The sequence below is a fragment of the Gigantopelta aegis genome, chromosome 4 (genome assembly GCF_016097555.1).
Source record: "Gigantopelta aegis isolate Gae_Host chromosome 4, Gae_host_genome, whole genome shotgun sequence".
NCBI classification, from domain to species: Eukaryota; Metazoa; Mollusca; class Gastropoda; order Neomphalida; family Peltospiridae; genus Gigantopelta; species Gigantopelta aegis.
This window is the reverse complement of record NC_054702.1, coordinates 72,545,550-72,567,070: the sequence shown is the minus strand read 5'-3', so window position 1 is coordinate 72,567,070 and position 21,521 is coordinate 72,545,550. Positions and strand designations below refer to the sequence as shown.

General features: G+C 35.4%; 1 protein-coding gene across 1 annotated transcript; it reads right to left on the bottom strand.

Moving 5' to 3' along the window:
• Positions 1-737: 737 nt before the first annotated feature.
• Positions 738-20,861, bottom strand: LOC121371063. Its single transcript, XM_041496690.1, has 4 exons — positions 20,750-20,861; positions 9,108-9,308; positions 6,977-7,061; positions 738-4,873 (listed from the first exon to the last, which is right to left on the bottom strand). Exons 2-4 carry the CDS (start codon positions 9,261-9,263, stop codon positions 3,057-3,059), a joined length of 2,058 nt encoding a protein of 685 aa, XP_041352624.1. The 5' UTR covers positions 9,264-9,308; positions 20,750-20,861; the 3' UTR covers positions 738-3,056.
• Positions 20,862-21,521: the final 660 nt, after the last annotated feature.

The following is a 21,521-nucleotide window of genomic DNA, read 5'->3' as shown; positions in this document are numbered from 1 at the left end:
ACTACATCCCAATTTGATATATCACTTTACTCTTGTGGGACACTACATCCCAATTTGATATATCACTTTACTCTTGTGGGACACTACATCCCAATTTGATATATCACTTTACTCTTGTGGGACACTACATCCCAATTTGATATATCACTTTACTCTTGTGGGACACTACATCCCAACTTGATATATCACTTTACTCTTGCCAATTTGATATATCACTTTACTCTTGTGGGGAACTACATGTACTTCCCAATTTGATATATCACTTTACTCTTGTGGGACACTACTTCCCAATTTGATATATCACTTTACTCTTGTGGGACACTACATCCCAATTTGATATATCACTTTACTCTTGTGGGACACTACTTCCCAATTTGATATATCACTTTACTCTTGTGGGACACTACATCCCAACTTGATATATCACTTTACTCTTGTGGGACACTACATCCCAACTTGATATATCACTTTACTCTTGTGGGACACTACTTCCCAACTTGATATATCACTTTACTCATGTGGGACACTACATCCCAACTTGATATATCACTTTACTCTTGTGGAACACTACTTCCCAACTTGATATATCACTTTGATGTGAATCAAGGTACCTGTACATGTATTTTGAACCACAGAATATTGGATCATTCTCAAGATACAAGTTTTTTTGCAAATGGTATATAATCTAAAACATAACTTACATTTACATTTTACTAAAATAAATAATTGAAAACAAATCATCTTGGAAGACTTTTATTAAAGAAAAGCATGATAAAAACAATAACTGGAAACTATTCAACAAAATTAAGCTCATATTTTGGTATTCTTATTTGCAATAAACGTAAACATTGTTGAAAAGTACTACACGTAACATACAGTACAGTGATAATCTGACAACAGCAAGTATGCACAATTACAGGAAACGTAAACATGTCTGATCACTGCATGAACACACTGACCCAACTTTATAAACTGGTGATTTGTTGAAGAAATATTTCTTTTAATTTTGTTCAGAAAATGAAAAAAAAATAAACCCTGAATATCTAAGAGTATTATGTAATTTTAACTATGTTAAACATGAAGAACATTGACGAAGTGGCTAACATGTCATATATTATAAACTAAAGATAAATCGGTTTACGTTAAATTTACGATAGTTAAATTTTTTTTAGGATAATTATTGAATTATATTTTTTCTAATGGACTGTAACTTATTCAAACAACCAACTTCAACTCAGTTTTATGTCTTTGATCTTGACCTTCAGTACATTGTTGGAGCTTGGAAGGGGCATTTGGTAGACATTCATTTAGAAAATCCCTGTCTAATCCAGCTATTGAAGGATTCCAAATAACCAGTCTTGACCATGTACAGTTGAAAGACTATTACTTAATGAAGACCTACACCAAATACTAAAGCCACCTATTAAAAGATTCAATAGGCAAAGGCACACTTTAAAAATGCATGTAACTACAAATTATAATAATAGCATAATATATGACAATGTTGGATGGCCAAGGTTTTAAATTCGTTACCATGGTTTCTGATGTAAATAATACAGCAGCTTACAAATGAGATTCTATACTTGTAGCTGTTATAGGTTTTGTCGAGAAATACCAACAGAACTGCATCAGTCAGAAGATAAAATTGTTAACAACAATGATACAAAGTCTGCAGTTTGCAAATTAAAAACACCAATATATTTTTGGAGTGCACCATTCAATATAAGTTTTACTGTGTGCACATCTTATCAAGTTCAATGTTTTAAAACAGTATTCCTTAAAGTATATGTTTTAGATACATGTATGTGCTATGTTGGTTATTTCAAACATGTCATTATAATGCACGCATCAAAACTGAAATGGCAAAGCATAAATGACTTCCATTTTATGAACTAGATTTAAAAAAAAAGAAAAAAAAAAGAAACCCAGATATGTGCTGGACAGAATTTAGAAAAGTGGGTAGGTTGTATTAATCTCAGCTATCAATATACAATTATTCTTATAACATTACCACTCCCTCTAGAGCAGTAAAGAATCTCTGAATGACAATGTTTCCCCCCCCCCCCCCCCCCCCCCACAAAAGATTGACACATTTTTTTCAACCTGAAGTTCCTTTGAGTCTATTACAATTTTGTTTTACTGTGTTATAAGGTAATATACTTTGTTAATGCATATAAGTTTGCAAAAGTATCTATGGGCAAATATTTAAATAAAATATTTATAACGGAACATGTAGAAAGCACCTTTTTCTCAAATATGATAAAACCAAAATCAGCAAAGAAGTATTCTGAAGATCAGTGTTAAACAAAACATTAAACCCATATGTAAAGTATAATAATTTTGAATAAAATCTAAGTATTTCAAATTTGAATATTTTAATACACAAAAAACAAAAAATTATGGGGCTCAAGTTTGCTAACTTAGAGGCACCTTAATTTTAGATGTGTCAAATTATATCAAAATTATGTATTTTGTAACACACTTGACATTCATTAAACTTATACACTAAATTACACTCTGCAAAGCCCAATTAACATAAATACAACAAAATATTCAGTGAGACCAATATGTTCAAGGTTTCTTCTGTTACATCTATCCCACATATACTTTCTAACTTTTAAAAAGTTGTTGGTTTGTAAAGTATCAGAAGAAAAAACATTTGTACTGAACTACTTTACCCATTGGTTTTTCACTTTGTTTTCAAAACTAACAAAAAAGCTATTATTATGGGTTTTTTATCACTTTCCATAATGACAGCAAATTTAAGAATGATGGAATTTAAATTTTAAAATATTCAACAAGATTTAAGTAATTTGTCGCACTTTCATGATGCAAACAAATATTTTACCATTGACTGCATATAAAATACAAGATACTAAGTTACTGAAAATGCAAATCCAACATCTAGAATTTACAGAATAGAAAAATTGTAATACTATCAACATAATAGTTTGGAAAACCCAATTCTCTTAGTGGTCATATTGATGCTACTGGTAGGATAAAGAATGGTCATATTCATGCTACTGGTGTAATTAAACAATGGTCAGATTCATGTCTCAGTATCCCCAATAATCATAACCTGGATCCATCAAATCTTCATCATCAATATCGCCGTCATCATCATCCCACAGATATGAGTGGTTAGAGTACTCGTATGAGTAGTCGTCGTAGGAGTAGTCATCGTCTTCATCAGGATCAGAGTAGGTGATGTCGTACGTGGCCTGACTTCGACGTGTGATGTACTGACAGTGTGGACAATTGATGTGGCAGCACACCTGCTCCGTGGGGAGCCTCCCCACAGACACTCCACTTCCCATCAGCGACTCAGGCATGTCCTCAAGCTTGTGCCACACTTTCTTCTCCAGGTTGTACTTGAATACGTTCTTCAGAGGCTGTCGCGTGTCCTGGCTCTTGCCTCCAAAGATGTACAGTTCCTCGTTGTGGCAGATGTACGAGTAGTCTGACCGATCAGCGTTCTCTGGGGGTAGAGGTATGCTGAGATCTCTCCGTAATCGCCACCTCCGGTCCTTGAAAGAGAACACCCTCACGTTTGTCTTGCCCGGCTTTCCTATCAAGATTCCGTCCTGGAAAGGAAGCATGCAGGCCTCAAAGTGGCTTCCTTTAGACGAATCAAGTCTCCGTCCTTGTTTGACGTCGTAGTACACAAATCGGCTGTTAGATCGGTTGCCCTTGCCCTGTTTCTCACCGCACTTCCAACCACTCACACAGACATATATGTTGTTGAACACACATGCCTTCAGCTCTGTGTGGACATTTCTGGGAAACAGGTTGCAGCAGATCTGACTTTCTCCACCCTCACAGTTAACTTCCATGAGGAAGCAGTTCCACGTTGGTTGAGGACTGCTGCTGGAAGCTCCTGCAGTTGCTCCCCCTGGCCGAGTTTTCTTCGTCATCCCTGATGCTACGAAAAAGATCCGATCAGCACAGGACAGCATACTCTGCACCGACACATTCTCACAGTTACTAGGGAAAGATACTTTGATACTTGACCACGTCCTTTCGGTTACTTTGAACTGAAATATGTATGACCCTTCCAAGCTATGAGAAGTGTCATACACGTAGAAATTGCCAGCATTATCACAAATTAACATTGGGCGCCTGATAGCATACGGGAGTGGAGATAGCTCTGTCCATCGTTTTTCGTCGATGATGTACGCAAACACATTACTCACTGCCATGAAGTCTGAGAATGGCAGCATGAAGTGGCCAATGTAGACCCCCGGTCCACTGCCACCACACAACAAAATAACGTTTTTATGGTCCGAGGTTTCAGACAGGAGGCCCGACATGTGCTTCAGTTTGACATTGAGGACATGTATCTTGCACTTTTCATCATTAATAACAAGTTCATTGGATTCTATCTGCTCTTCTAGATGTGTTTTCCAAATTTTACTCAAATCCAGCTGAGTGAACAATTCTGTAAAATGTTCCTTACGGTTCTCTATGTCATGGCTTGTCCACCTAACAATGAATTTGAAGAAATCTATTTGTGGAACGTAGGTTAGAGTCTCATCTGTGAGGAAGGCCATGATGGAGTCTTTTGTCAGCTCCAACATCTCATCCTTATTCATCACATCGGGCAAGTGTCCCCTTAGGTACTGGAAGGTTTTGTTGTAAAGTTCGAGGTCATACAGGCTGGACAAGAGAGAGAGGTTGACACAGTTGTCAACAGTGAGCTCTGTGCTGTACAAGTAGTCACTGCAGCATTTCTTCATCTCCACAATCTGAAGGTACTCGGCAGCTTCAAGAAGGTCCTTCACGGTTTCTATGGAAACTTTCAGACTTCCAAGATAAAGAAATTTGATAGCCTCCCTCATAGCCCATGGAGTTCCAAAGTTGAGAGTGATAGTACCTGAAAGACAAAATTATGGGTCTCAACAGAATATTTGATTCATTTAAGGATTGTCTGTTATTTCTTTCATGTTCATCGGGGTATGAACATAAAAGAAATAACAGACAATACTTATAATTAAATTTGAAACATACATACTAATAATATCATTAAAAGTTCATATTTTACTTTGAATGATTTTTTTGTTTGTTAAAACAGTAATGCTCATTAAGACAAATTACCAATATAAAATGATGTCATCAGGTATGACGTTCCTTGATGACGTAATTTTTATGTTCATCGCGATACAAACAAACTCCTGTTGTTATGTCTGGACCAATGGGATGACGTTATATTGTAATGAATGTAACAGAAATTTAATTATTATATTATTAACTTAATAAATGTGTTCTTTCAAAATCAGAGAAGCAACAACTAATAATATTAAAAGTACAACCAACATCTTAAAGGTAGACTAAACTCCAACAAGAGCCTTATGTGTTGGAAAGATGCATACCCGGACCACCAACACATACTGACACTTTAACAAATGAAAAACGCATATTTTTAGAATTAATAAAAAAACGTGATTATTCCTGCTAACTGGGGGCAGCCATTTTGTTTTGTTTTTGTGACGTCCGGTGGTATAGCTTGGGGCAAAGTGACGTCAGCTCAGGTCCAACTTTTCTATTATGCACAGTGTAAATAAATGCTCTAATTTATGACAAGGCACTTCGCTTTCATCAACCTGATTTGTAAAACATCATAAATGACATGATAGTATAATAAACTATTTAACTAAATACATTTCAATTTGCATCAATATAGATGAAATTATAGTATTTTTTTCTTTTAAAAAATCCAAAGATAAAATGCATATTATTAGGCCTATTGGTAGGATACGTTCGAGCAAAAATGACCACTCACGATACCCAAGTGATAATTTTCTTTTCTCTGGGACTACGTAATTGGTCAGTCTACTTAATCAAGGGTTTTACAGAATTACTTACAGTAATAAAGCTGGTAAAGTCCATTACGATTTGAGGTTATCACACAATACCCTGTGATCTTAATAAAAGAGGCACATCTTTTTAGTGTGTCTAGGGACCATCTAAATATACACCTGCCTCTCAAGAACCACAGGTACAGGCCACGGAAAGAAAAGACCAATTAAGCAAGAAAACACTGCGACTATTATTTCAGTATGTGGGTTAATTTATATACAAAATATAATACAGTTATTTCAACACTTTGACAATGGTGGTTTATTTTATATTATTTATGTTTTGTTTCTTCAGTTCGAAGACCAATTCCTGACGTGACACGTTAGGTATTACGTAACCACCAGCTCGCCAGAGAGCGTATTCACTGGGATGGTACAAAATGGCTGCGCCCATTATATATAATAGCCATCACATTTAACCGTTTTATTAATTAACTATACGATTATACTTGTTGATATTAATCAATAATGTGCATTATGTATCGTTGAATATGCACACCAGTCCAAAAGTCTTGCTTTAGCATTCCTTTAAAAAACAAAATAAATCAACACCCAAAAAACTTTCATTCTGTTGGATACACTGAAATGTGGACAAAAGAAAGAATACATATGGTGCTAAATGGATTTACACTAAAGAGGCAAGATAAAATTATTTTACTGTACAAAAAAGAAATGTTTTATTTAACGACGCACTCAACACATTTTATTTACGGTTACATGGCATCAGACATATGGTTAAGGACCACACAGCTTTTGAGAGGAAACCCGCTGTCGCCACTACATGGGCTACTCTTTCCAATTAGCAGCAAGGGATCTTTTATTTGCGCTTCCCACAGGCAGGATAGCACAAACCATGGCCTTTGTTGAACCAGTTATGGATCACTGGTCGGTGCAAGTGGTTTACACCTACCCATTGAGCCTTGCGGAGCACTCACTCAGGGTTTGGAGTAGGTATCTGGATTAAAAATCCCATGTCTCGACTGGGATCCGAACCCAGTACCTACCAGCCTGTAGACCAATGGCCTAACCACTATGCCACCAAGGCCGGTTTTACTGTACAAACCCACACAACTAACAGATCTATAGTTAACTCATAACTGTTATAAATCCTATTAACTTACCAACCACTTTTTCTTTCATCCCACTGTCATAGAGTGACTGGAAGAAGGGACAAGAAACTAACACACACCAATGTGCTTTAAACTCCTGCAAGTAAAATAAATATATTACTGCACTGCTAAGCATAGATTTGTAACAGGTAAGTGCAGGGATTTAAATTACAGATGTCTGTGTAAGAGTCCAGCACACTATCAACCAAGCTGGTAGGAAACTTTAAACAAGCTATTGCACTTTATACCAACACAATACCACAAGTTGTATGTGACCTACAAATAAGCAGAGAATGCTTGTTAATAAGAATATGTTACTGGGTACTCCAAATAATCTTAAAGCAAAATATATGTTCATGATGAAACTAAGGAGGCAAAATGTACCTACAGTCAAACCTGTCCTAGCGGCCACCTGTAATCAGCGGTCACCTGCCTTAAGCGGCCAGCAGTAACCTAAATCAAATCCCAAATCGCTAAAATACCTATATTAAGCGACCACATTAAATGTTTACTATTATACAAAAGGGATATTTTAACAACAGCGATAAGGTGCAGCAAATAACCAATCTTCACAGCTTCATGAATACTAGCATCCATTCAGTCCCGACATCTCCACTGTGTATGAATTAAGAAAGTATGACTCTGCAATGCATTTAACTGCCTCTGGGCAGGCTACACTTGACATGTGTAGATTCACTTACTATGACAATACACTGCATGAAATAGGAATTAAATAATTAAATAGAAAAAGAAAACAAACTTGTTGAGAACAGTTAATTTAATACATTCTATTTGCATTATTTCTGAAGAAGACATGTCATAAGTTGATTCGAGATTAACGGTATCCCAATATCCCGGGGATACCAGAATTTAATTTTGGATACCAGACTTCAATAACCCAGTATCCCACCAGAATACTAATGTAATGTAACATTGTTGTTGGGGGATTTTAATTCTGCGTTTTCATTTTTCGCTGAAACAATGAACGTCGGTCATTTACTGAAGTTAGGTAACAGTATTTCAATCTCGTATCCAGTTTAATGCTATGCCATAAAAATATCTTCCCCAACTCAAACCCAGTCTAATGCTACACTGGAGCAATAGCGAGGTAGCAATAGACTGGGAACCGCTAAGTCGCTATCGTTTTTATTGGATGTTTCCTCCCTTCAAATGTGGAGATATTGATTCCACATATGTAGGAAATTGATATAGGTAGGTTTATCATTAGTAATGTCGGAAACACTTATAGATTACTGCTAAATATTAATTTATGTCATTATTACGCAAAAATAGATGCAGCAAATCTTTCTGCAGATTCTGTTTGATTGCCAATTTCACAAATTCCACAATTTCGATTGCGGCGTAGCAATAGACTGGGAACGAAAACAGTGTCATCCAAGTTTGTTACGATGTTATTTATGAATTTCATTTAAGTGGGATACCAGATTTTGAAATGTTAGTATCCAACTGGGATACTGCCCAAAATTTTTAATCTCGAACACTGGAGTCAACTGTGAAGCACACATCCATTAATTAGCAGTACAGACAGTAAAACAAGAAACAACAACAAATGTTTTAAAAACTATATATGTGGCAACCTGTAATCAGCGGTCACCTGTCTTAAGCGGCCACTTTTATCTACTCCCTTGTGTGACCGCTTAAGACTGGTTTCACTGTATTTATTAATCTCACATCATTAATATAATCTCATTCTCAAGTTCATGTTTGGTCACTGCATGCATACTTTAATTATTATTTTAGTATTTCAGAAGCGGCTTCTTTTATAAAAATAAATTTCAAATATATTAAAAACATTTATATTTGCCCTACATGTATTTAAAAAAGATTTTCTGGAATTTTTTTACATTTTCTATTCAATGCATTTTGGACCTAAAACTATAATAAATTTTCCTATCAAATAAAATGTCTAAAATATTTGTTACTAAATTTATCTAACATTTTATGTACAGCACGGAACATTTTGTTTTAAACATTTTTATTAGTGACAGTTGGTGATTTCTTGAAAATTTTGTAGGAACTACAATTTAACATTTTAGAATTCTAAACTGATCTCTGAAATTTGCATAACAAATTGCGACATGATACTGGACAAAATGTTCACTGTACAGTGCAATATATTTACCACATCTCCAATGAGCAAAGAAACATCACAAAATTCTGAGTTTTCTATCATTTGCTGGTGAAGTAATTCTTGAAGCCGGAGGGCGTGGAGATCTTTCGATCCCATCATCCGCCCGTTCTCCATGGTGCCAAATGAAGAACTGAGCACAAATGTCATCACGCTCTAAACCGGGAACATACAATATAGCTTCTGTCTGAAAACCTAAAATTAAAAATTATTGTAATTAAAGCAAGAACAGCAGTTACTGTATGGAGTAAATTACAAGGAAGACTGCATGTTACAAAACTTCTGTGTCAAAATATTTCGGCTAAAAAAAATCTGTAACAGTTTTTAACAAATGCAGATTTCATACTACAAACCATCTTATCATAGTAAAAGAGCATAATTTATTTTAATTAAATTGTTATTGCGTCATTTGTGCTTTCTACTACATTGATTTACACATTTATGCACAACATGCTCAAGTCATGTGAAAGAAAGAAAGAAATGTTTTATTTAACGACGCACTCAACACATTTTATTTACGGTTATATGGTGTCAGACATATGGTTAAGGACCACACAGATTTTGAGAGGAAACCCGCTGTCGCCACTACTCTTCCAATTAGCAGCAAGGGATCTTTTATTTGCGCTTCCCACAGGCAGGATAGCACAAACCATGGCCTTTGTTGAACCAGTTATGGATCACTGGTCGGTGCAAGTGGTTTACATCTACCCATTGAGCCTTGCGGAGCACTCACTCAGGGTTTGGAGTCGGTATCTGGATTAAAAATCCCATGCCTCGACTGGGATCCGAACCCAGTACCTATCAGCCTGTAGACCGATGGCCTGCCACGACGCCACCGAGGCCGGTCAAGTCATGTGAAGTCTATGGTATCTTGCAAAACACCTCACTTTTTTTGTAGTCACCACTGCAAACTAGTTTTAACTCTTGGGAATTGACAGATTCATATTCTGACGTATCTTGAGCAATGGAAATACTTGAAAAACTGTAGGGTTGGGGGGGGGGGGGGGGGGGTTCAAAAGCATCTCCTTTAAATATAGAAATGGCAAAAATGATGTGATTTATATCCATTTTTTAAAAGAAAATTTAAAAGTTTTGGACAATTAAAATATAATCAACCTATAATTACATCAATACAGTAACACCCGACTGTAAACTGAAATTCCATCAAAACCCGTTACTTTTAACAGTTATCAGATACTGTCATAATTTATTCTGATATTAATTCCTGAGAGCAAACTACCTTATTTTTGGCTAATGCACATGCAGTAGAGGAAGACAACGAAGACAGCAGCAACAAACGTATCTTGGAAACATCAGGAATTATTAATGACTATAGTAATTACTGACAAAGGTTTGATAAATCCACCTCAGACCAGACTAGTGAATTTTTAGTCTGGGCAGGTAGAAATATCAACTGTTTTGCTATAATACATATAGCACTATCCAAAGGTTCTATGAATTTCTCAAACATTTGTCGAACAGCCTGACATGAAATCTATTAGTTCAATGTAGAGCAAGAGATTTTGTAAGAAATCGGGGCATATGTAAAATTTGGCAAAGGATAATACAAGAGGGAGAATAATTTGAAGGATGGAGCAGAAAGAAGCATTTATCACACCACCAGACAGGTGTTTTTTGGTGCCAGCAGACAAGTGAAATCCTATTGCAATAATTAAGAACAAACTCTTAGTACTGATCTGCTGGTAATGATACAAGACAGTACAATCCCATGGCCCAAAACTAATTACTCAACAATCAAGCACTCTCGGAACTTTGTAGACCTGAATGTATACAGTCAGACCTCGTTACAACGACCATGTTCATCCCTGGGTCACTTTGTCGTTATATCGAAATTGCTGGTGTATCGAATTGTCATGAGTTATCTCAATTGCCAAAATAACATTACAAAAAAATACTAATTAATATTAACTGATGACTGAATAGCATTTAAACAATTAATGCATTGCGATTATTATCAAAAACAATAAATGCAGGTACATATATTAAATATGTTTTTAAAAAACATCATTAAATATATTAATCAAGGCACATTCACTGTCAGTCCAATCAAGACACCTACGATTGGTACCTGTTTCGTTTACAAAATATTATGAAAAGAGAATATTTTATTGTTCGAAGTTAATCCTTTAATTGGTTAATTTCAAAACCACCACAAATTTATATCTGGTGTCTTAGATAATAATTTCAATATTTTAAAATAGTGAATCTTCATAAATAAGGGGCCGTTCAAATATTACATAACACTATTTTTGTAAAACTTAAGATAATTAACGATCTGTAATGCTAGACAATATACACCCCCAACTATTATGTAATGCTTAGACACACACACCCCACTCCTATTCACAAAAAAGTCAGGCGATGGGTGTAATATTATTTTAACATACTGTTTTGTGACTTGGAAAAGCACAGATACACATTTCAACTCTATTTATAATTATTATTGCATAGATATGTTAAACATTGTCGCCATGATAGAATGTTTTTACAAAAAAACTACCAATTTTAGTAACTAAAAACCAAAAAAATGCATTAAGTATTGCTGTTAAGTACACACAACCCCTGTAATGCTAGATCATAGGCATATGGGCTCCCATTTTTGTAGGGGGGCAGGCTGGTTTTAGCCTGAATTCAACAAAAATGCCAAAATTTGGATAACATTTATTTATATAAGCATTACTCCCAAACAGCTATATAGGGTTACAACCGAAATGCTACACATTTTCCCATGGATTACAACTAATTTTGTGGGTAGAATGATGGTAAAAAGGTTTCAGGTTAGCATATTTTGCCTGAATATCCATCGTTTTTGCTCAAATATCTCTATCGTTTTTGCCTGAATTTGAGGATTTGCTCTAGCACTAGGGGGCAGTTGGCCCCCACCCCCTGCAACACACTTATGCACCAGATAATGTTTGGACCTAAACCCACCCATCCCTGGAGCGTTATGTATTATTTGAATGGCCCCTAACAAGTTACAGTTACCGTACTAAGTTACACCTGCTGTTGTGTATTTCATTTATGTGAAGTATTAGAATGCATTGTGATAAATGGAACTGGGCTATCCCATATATAAACCAGTCTATTTACATACAATTTGTTACGGAATCTGCACACACACGAACCCTGGAATCGGAATACTTTTGATGAATTAACAAAAACTTCCCAAATCCAGACTGCATAAATGATGGGGAAAAACAAGCAGACATGAAAAAAAATAAAAATTCAGCCCTTTACATTGCGATATGTGAATATTTTTTAATTTGGCGACTAAAACACAGGGCTCGAACTTAACGACAGCACCGACGGCAATTGCTGTCATTGAGATATAAATTGCCATAGGTCGGGAGCATCAGCCGTCACAAAAGTGCCGTCGATAATGCTCCTCGATGATGGCAAAATGTTTACACCTGGTATACATTAGTTGCCAGTATACAACATTAATACGTTTAAATTAAGTCTACATACACCAAAATATTAACCTTTCAGTCTTATTTATTTACTGCAATAGTCTTCTTTTTTTTTTAATTCTGCGGGCATGCTTTAAATTGCCGTCAGTAGGCCGTTTCACTCATAACATTTTTGTTTTTAACATGCTGTGGGAGACAAATTCGCAAGTTCAAGCCCTGAAAACATTTCATACTATCTGAATCAAAAATACAAGTAGGCACCAGGTGGAAAAGTTAATGTAGAGGTCTGTTCATGAATATTAAATGATATTTATATTAAACAAATCTAAATAAGCAACAGTTTTACAGAGTCTTGCCTGCTTCCTAGATTCATTGACTAAGAGTTTTGGTGAAGTCATACGATTGACATCACTCTTGAAAAACAATAGCTTAGTTTAAGGGATGATCTGAGGAATGACAACATTAGGCCACAGCATGTATTTCATCTCTTCACAATAGAATCTAACAGTGTTATTTGTTGCTTTATTTCTGACGTCGGAACCGGCGTGACGTCACATGGCCTAGTTACCGATCATCCGGGTCTTTGGGGGTGAAGCAAAGCCTTAGTGATTACTGTTTTACATAGAATAAAGTTATCATATTAACTTTTTGCATGCCTTGCATATTGTCATTATGCGTATTATAGCAGCTTGGGTTGTCATAAGAGAAAAGAACAACGGGAATATGAATTAGTACAGTCTATATTTATTACCGACATGTTTCCGTATAGCTTATATTGTCGACTAGAGGCAGGTTGGACAGATCAATTTTTAGGTAATATTAATTAGGCCAAAAAAAGAAAGAAGTTTGTTTCAGGTAACATGGCCAAAAAAAGTAGAGTAGGTAGGTAGGATTTTTTTTTTTTCGGGTGTGTGTGTGTGTGTGTGTGTGTGTGTGTGTGTGTGTGTGTGTGTGTGTGTGTTAGTTCAAAGAAAGGTTACCCTACCTTAAATGTGTTTGCCAGAGAAAAACTCAAGATGAAAGACATGAAGGCAAGCTGTCTGAAAAATCTTAGTTTACTCTTTGCAGCCAGAGAGAAATAAAAACAATCTCACTGTCAATGTTTTAAGTTTTAAGTTTCACATGCCATTTTCAAAAGACAGGAAAACTAAAAAAGTTCAAACTATTCCTTTCACCAATAAAAGTCAGTAGATGGCTGCACAGAAACTTCACAGCTTTGTCCAGTTTTGTCAGAGGATGACTGCACAAATTTGTCCAAGTTGGTCAATAGATGTTTGCACAAAAAGTTCAGAGATTTATCCAGTCAGTAGATGACTGCACAAAAACTTCACAGATTTGTCCAACTTGTATTGGAAATAACAAAACAATACTAATTTTGTGTGCAATTTACAAATCAATCGGCTTAGAAATGAATAACTTGTAGTAAATGTCATAGTAATAAAAAAAGGCGTTCCTAGCCCGAGTACTCTGACTGTAAGAGAGCTAGATGGACATTTGGACATAAATAATGAGAGCGTGTTTATGTTCAAATGTCCGTCTAGCTCTCTTACAGTCAGAGTACTCGGGCTAAGGCATTCCCTGTGGGACGGACTTATAGTTTTAATGTTTATTAGCCTATTGAACGGACCCATGCTAAAATCACCCAAATTAATTTATTCCCAATTAACTGAAACACTGAAATAAATGTGAAGTTTAATGTTTGTGGTTATTCTTGAATATTCCGTTTATTTAATTATTACCCATGCTCAGCAGTTGATAGGCCTATCTACATCACTTGCGTAGGAAGCGGGGAAGGGGGTACTTTGTAGCAGCATTGATGGTTTATATATTAATTTTATACATGTGTGTGCCACCCACCCCACTTTTTGGTATCTTCCTACAGGCTACACCCGTGTATATTAACAAATTCTGGGTACTAGGCCTAAGCAGTAGCCAACAACGAAAATTGTACCACGTCTTCTTCAAATGACCTTCACCTTTGCATGCGGAAAAACATGCAAAAAAACGCGATGACTTGTAGTCTGTGCATGTGGTATCGAGAAATCCTTGTTTTGTTGAGATCGCACATTGTTTTTGGAAAATAAACCTACAATGTATGGAGTTACGACAATACGATATATTTTCCACTATAGGCTTACAGTATTCAGCAGTTTGTAATAAAAGCTGTTTAATCGCCACACACATTACCGTACTGTCATGCGATCTCGTGTGTCACCAATTACCGTGGTACCTAATAAGAGCACGTGTTAATGATTCCAATTTCAAACAAATTAGTTATGCTCATATCCATTCAACGTCCAGGCATGTCTAGTCTGGGTCCAGTCTCTAATAACGCCAGTGATTGGGTCCAGGGCACGGCGTAAGAAGGTGCCAAAAAGTGGGGTGGGGGTGTATAAAAACCATCGCTGCTGCCCCCTCCCCCCCCCCCCACCCTCAACCTCCATTTAACACACACACTGACGTGTAAGAGTTATCCTACTTGAGTACTTCTGTCGTCTGCTTTGTCAATCCGCGACCACAACTTCTTTGTGCATCCCCCCCCCCCCCGTCACCCCACCCCAGCAAAAAAAAAAAGTTCAGGGTCGGTGGCAAAATTTAGGGTCAATCAGGTGACTGGAAACAAACAATTTTATTTTTTTTGGCCTTATAAATTTTAACAACTTTGGAATGATAAGATATTTATTAATATTATAATAATTATGATGTGGGTTACAAAATATATAATTTGTATGTATAATAATAAAATTTATATGCATGATTCAAGATAATTATTTTTATGATTTAACATAATTATTTTATTTCCAAATAGAATGTAATAATTAAACAATTGCAAAGTTGTTACTTTACAACTTTAAATTACAGTATTATTATTGTCATTCTTATTATATAGATGTATTGGCAACAGTGAAAATGTTTCACTGAATACATTCTTTTATTCTTAAAAAAAAAAAAAAAAACCCAGTTTCTTGAAATAAAGAAATGATTTTGTTTTTACAGATTGTGAAATTATCTCATGATGTTGGCCTTCCTTACCGGTTGAATGCTGGCGAAAAGAAAATAGCAATAATAAAATACAGCCAACCTCAGACCTTGTCATCTAAGGGGAGTTATCTCTCTCTCTCTCTAGCTACCCATCACTCCCCTGAGAATAATATATAGCTCCCTTTGGCATGTGAATATTAATATTTTAAACTGCCCCCCATAATCTAAGTTAGGGTAGCAATTAATAACTCCCATATTATTTTCATGTCATGGTCTACAACCTACTGAAACATAGTGTTACCTCATCGAATAAACATGTAACTGTTTTAATAATAGGGTTTAACATTGTACATTTATTAATAAAACAAAACTTACCTGAGTAAATAATGGTTAACACACACACACACACACACACACACACACACATATATATATTAGTGTTGTTTTATACCTAGTCAGTGGATATTGCATTTTGTCTTTGGCTGTATTGGAATTGTTATTGCAAATTTTAAAATAAGTAATATGTACAAAACTAATTTTTCATAACATACAGGTGGAGAAAGGAGATGGGGAAATTATCATGACTGTTAGTAAACTGATCTATATCAATATGCCTTCTGCTAGACTACACATATTTAACCTAAGTTGCTTTTAACCAGGGTTAAATTACCTCTTGTATAGATGCACTTATGTAGCATATTCAAGGAAAATGTATGAATGAGATGGTTAAATGCCATATTATTCTCCATGTGAAACAGTGTTTTTAGAAAGGAAAACAAATATCAAATATGGCGATGACCATTCATTTTATTGCAGATAATAGACCTCTTTCTCATTCCACTGCGCATGTGCCCGTTGCAGAGTTACTCGAGGACGCAAACCGCGAGATTTCGCGAGATCTCGCCAAAATAGACCTATCTGCAAATTGGGGGGCAAAAGCAATAGGAGGCCACGACCATTGTCCAATTATTAACTGTTCCAATCGCATATGTCCGGGAAATTCGTTATCCTTCCATCGATATCCAGCCAATGGATATCGGAAACGTTTGTGGGTAATCGTTTCACGTAGAAAACGAGTTTAATGTTACTTTAAGTACGAGGGTTTGTTCGGTACATTTTGTAGGAGGGAAGCCAGTGAACGCATAAGGGACCAAAACCTTACCGGTTCTGTACAGGACGTTCCTACACAGGGAGGTCTAGTATACTTAGATATGGTGGAAAACACATTAACAGTAAAGAAAATAAATATATATTTTGTATATAAAGAAAATATATGTATATTTCGGATTATACTCAATAAAATATATAACGTGGCGTGTGTAAATATATAAAACATATATGTAGTCAGGACAGCTATGTACAGAACGTTCCTATACAGGGCGGTCTAGTATTCTCTACTTAGATATGGTAGTAAACAGTAAATAAAATAAATAAATATATATTTTGTATATACAGAAAGTATATGTACATTTCGGACAATACTCAACAGAATATATATATATATATATATATATGAACTTTTAATGTTATTATTACTCAGTGTGTTTCAAATTTAATTATAAGTATTGTCTGTTATTACTTTTACGTTCATCTAGGTATGAACAAAAAAATCATCCGCAAACTTATGTGAGAACGGCTTCGCCGATTCACACAATTATTTTGTTCATACCCCGATGAACATAAAAGAAATAACAGACACTCCTTAAATAATAATGATATATGAATATATATAGAGTGATGACGGCTGTGTACAGGACGTTCCTACACAGGTCCGTCTAGTATTTTATATACTTAGATATGGTGGAAAACACATTAACAGTAAAGAAAATAAATATATTTTGTATAATACCCAATGCGTTCATGTTGACACTGTCTAAAAACGTGTGTATGGGTAAACAGAACGGCACCTACCTTCAACCCCCCCCCTTCCCCTCAAATCCCCCTTTTTTTAAATTCCCACTTTATGGATATACATAAAATCTCTTCTTTTTTTTAACTTTTCCCAATTAGATAGACACTAAGAAAAATGCAACAAAACACCTTCTGATATATATATATATATATATATATATATATATATAGTCAAACCTGTCCTAGCGGCCACCTGTACTCAGCAGTCACCTGCCTTAAGCGGCCACTTTTTTCCTCCCAAACAATTTATAATGTAAATGCACCTGTAATAAGCGGTCACCTGTCTAACGCGGCCAGCGGCTAAATCGGATCAGGAATACTAGTACCCATTCAGTCCCGACATCTCCACTGTGTATCAATTAAGGAAGTATGAATCTGACATGCATCTAAGTGCCTCTGGGCAGGCTACGCTTGACATTTGTAGATTCACTTACTATAACAATACATCGCATGAAGTCGGAATTAAATAATTAAATGGAAAAAGAAAACAAAATTGTGGAGAACGGTTAATTTAATATATTCTATTTGCATTATTTCTGAAGGAGACAACATGTCAAAAGTTGATTTATAGTCAACTATGAAGCACAAATCCGTTTATTAGCAGTACAGACGGTAAAACAAGAAACAACAACAAATGTTTTAAAGACTATATAGGTGGCAACCTGTACTCAGCGGCCACCTGTCTTAATCGGCCATGTTTATCTACTCCCTTGTGTGGCCGCTTAAGACAGGTTTGACTGTATATATATGTGTGTGTGTGTGTGTGTATATTATATATATATATATATCTCTCTCTCTCTCTCTCTCTCTCTCTCTCTCTCTCTCTCTCTCTCTCTCTCTCTCTCTCTCTCTCTCTCTCTCTCTCTCTCTCTCTCTCAAATATATATATCGATCGATGCCATAACCTGTCGATGCCATAACCTATGGAATCTGTCAACTGTTTTGTTTATACTTTTTACGAGATAGCCTTTTAATCTGGCGTTATCAAAACCCTCGGGTACGAGTCGCAGAGACTTTGTCCAAGTTGTTGCACTGCTTTTTAAAGGGACATTCCCGAGTTTGCTGCAATTTTTAAGATGTTATCGACTAACAGAGACTTTTTAACGATTGTAATTACATATCAAACATATTTTTCTGCATAAAATATCAGTGGCTGTATATTAAACGTGTTTCTGATCGTTCTAATATTTGTACTAGGTTAAATTTCATCTTATTTCCTAAAATATTGTTTTTTCTTACGTACGAAGTTATTTGAAGACAAAATCCAGTCTGGGCTTCTTACAAATATTAAGACGATCAGAAACACATTGAATATACAGACACTGGTATTCTAAACAAAAAAATATATTTAATATGTAAATTTAATCGTAGAAATATTTTATTAGTCGGAAACATCTTACAATGCAGCAAACTCAGGAATGTCCCTTTAATTTGAACCATTCCGCTGTAAATTTCAGCGGACCGTTTTCTACGGCCATTATACCATCTAATTGGAAATATGTACATGTTAGTTGCCAAAGTTTAAAAGTCTCCTACGAAGCTACTCAAGTCGCCCATAACAACCTGTCTGTCACGCCCCCCAATTTGTAAATACACTAGTTTCAGTCTATTTTGTCAAGGGACGTTACTCTTCGCGCGCATGCGCAATAGGAATGCGAAATACCTCTATTGCTGAAGCATATTTATATATAAAGTAGTAGAAAACCTATATTTTCATACTGCAGGCCTGCTACAGACACATTTGCACACACATAAAAATAAAATAAAATAAAAAAAGGTGAAAAAAGAACTTGTATAATAAATTATTATTATTATATATGTGTGTGTGTGTGTGTGTAATTTAACTGCATAAATTTTTATTTTAAAAATAATAAATAAATAAATAGATGTAGTAGCCGAAGATGGCAAAATAAATACACGTATAGAGAATGTCTTGATTGAACTCTAAAATTAGATTAAATGAAAAATGAACACCACACAAATTTGATGATAAAAAGAGTACTCTTCATTCAAGAACTGGATTTTTTTTTCTTCATGAAAGTAGATGGAATTGTGTATTTTATTTACTGTATAATGTGGAAATGTTATCAATGCACATGCTTTAACCATTTTGGTTGCTATTAACGTTGGTTAACAAGCAGCAACATTAAACTCCACGTAGTCGCATTCTGTGTGGGAAGCCATGGCGTTGTATCAGGTTTGTCACGTTTTAGTGCCTTTACCCAGAAGCGGCGTCTGGTCTCTTCTTTTCGAAATTTGTAAAACAATATTTTTTTTAACATCAAGTTATGGTTTATGCAGCCAACTGCACAACATGTTTTAGGCATCTTGGCCGTTAACTGTTGTAAATGATCGACTGAAATTGACTAAATTCACTATCAAACTAAGGAGAAGCTTCACCGCATCACGTGATAAACAATGGCGGATAGGGCCTAAGTACCCGTATGTTCAGTTCCGAGAATAGGCCGGTTCATGATAACTCGAGAATACATATAATAATCTTTATTTCGTAGGACTTTCCTTTGGCACTGTCAGGTATATAATAATAAAAAAAAAAAAAAAAAAAAAAAAAGAAGTTTTATTTAACGACGCACTCAACACATTTAATTTACGGTTATATGGCGTCAGACATATGGTTACGGACCACACAGATTTTGAGAGGAAACCCGCTGTCGCCACATAGGCTACTCTTTTACGACAGGCAGCAAGGGATCTTTTATTTGCGCTTCCCACAGGCAGGATAGCACAAACCATGGCCTTTGTTGAACCAGTTATGGATCACTGGTCAGTGCAAGTGGTTTACACCTACCCATTGAGCCTTGCGGAGCACTCACTCAGGGTTTGGAGTCGGTATCTGGATTAAAAAACCCATGCCTCGACTGGGATCCGAACCCAGTACCTACCAGCCTGTAGACCGATGGCTAACCACGACGCCGGTTTGTCAGGTATAAAGAACATTATAAATACCTATCATAAATAGAGTTAGTGTTAGTGCCAAACTTTCAAAGGCAAAGGAAAGTCCTTCCCTTTATTTCAGTTGGTAATGTTAGAATATAAATAAATAATAATACAAATACAAGAGCCTGACTTGCCCAGATGTGATTATAATAAAACTCACAGCGACACGCGTCATTGGCAATATCACTGTACAGTGAGGTAATCTATTATCAGGGACTGGAAGTCGTGGGACTGAACCTTGACCCGGAAACAATTTTCCACTGTAAGCCATACACAGTAAACACCATTGCTGTTAAAACTTTTGGCTGATAAAACCCATATAAATCAAACAGTATTTAAATACTAAACACTTACAATCGTGCCAATTTTAACACAAGCATCCATATTGAGGGTATCATTATATTTTGATTCCTCATTTTTAATGAAATTCAATCTTTTGCTGGCACAGCATTTACCTAAGGGGCAATAACTCTAATAAAATACCTTTAGGTCGTATTATTCCCCGTAACAGTTAAAAATGTTCTATCTATAACCATACATCATTATTTCATATTTTATATGTACTTTCATTCATTTTATATATATATATATATATATATATGTGTGTGTGTGTGTGTGTGTGTGTGTGTGTGTGTGTCTGTGTATGTCTGTGTATGTGTATGTGTATATGTATATACATGTGTGTGTGTGTGTGTATATATATATATATATATATATATATGTCGGGTATATATATATATCGGGTATATATATATATATATATATATATACATACATACATACATACATACATACATACATACATACATACAACAGCAACGGCATGGGACAATTTGTGAGGCCAGAAAGGATTTAATTATCCCCTGCGCCAGTGCGTTAATATCTATGTATGTAATAGTCAACCTCGACATACATACAATATATAGATATTCATACATCAATACATACATACATACATACATACATACATACATATATATATTATTATTATAATAATAATAATAATAATCTTTATTTAAAGAAGGTTACACAAATAGTAGTGCACTAATCTCCCTTGTGGCCTATTATATAAAATTAATCTAAATAATATAATTTTAAGGTAAATGAAATGTAATTTATGAGAGAT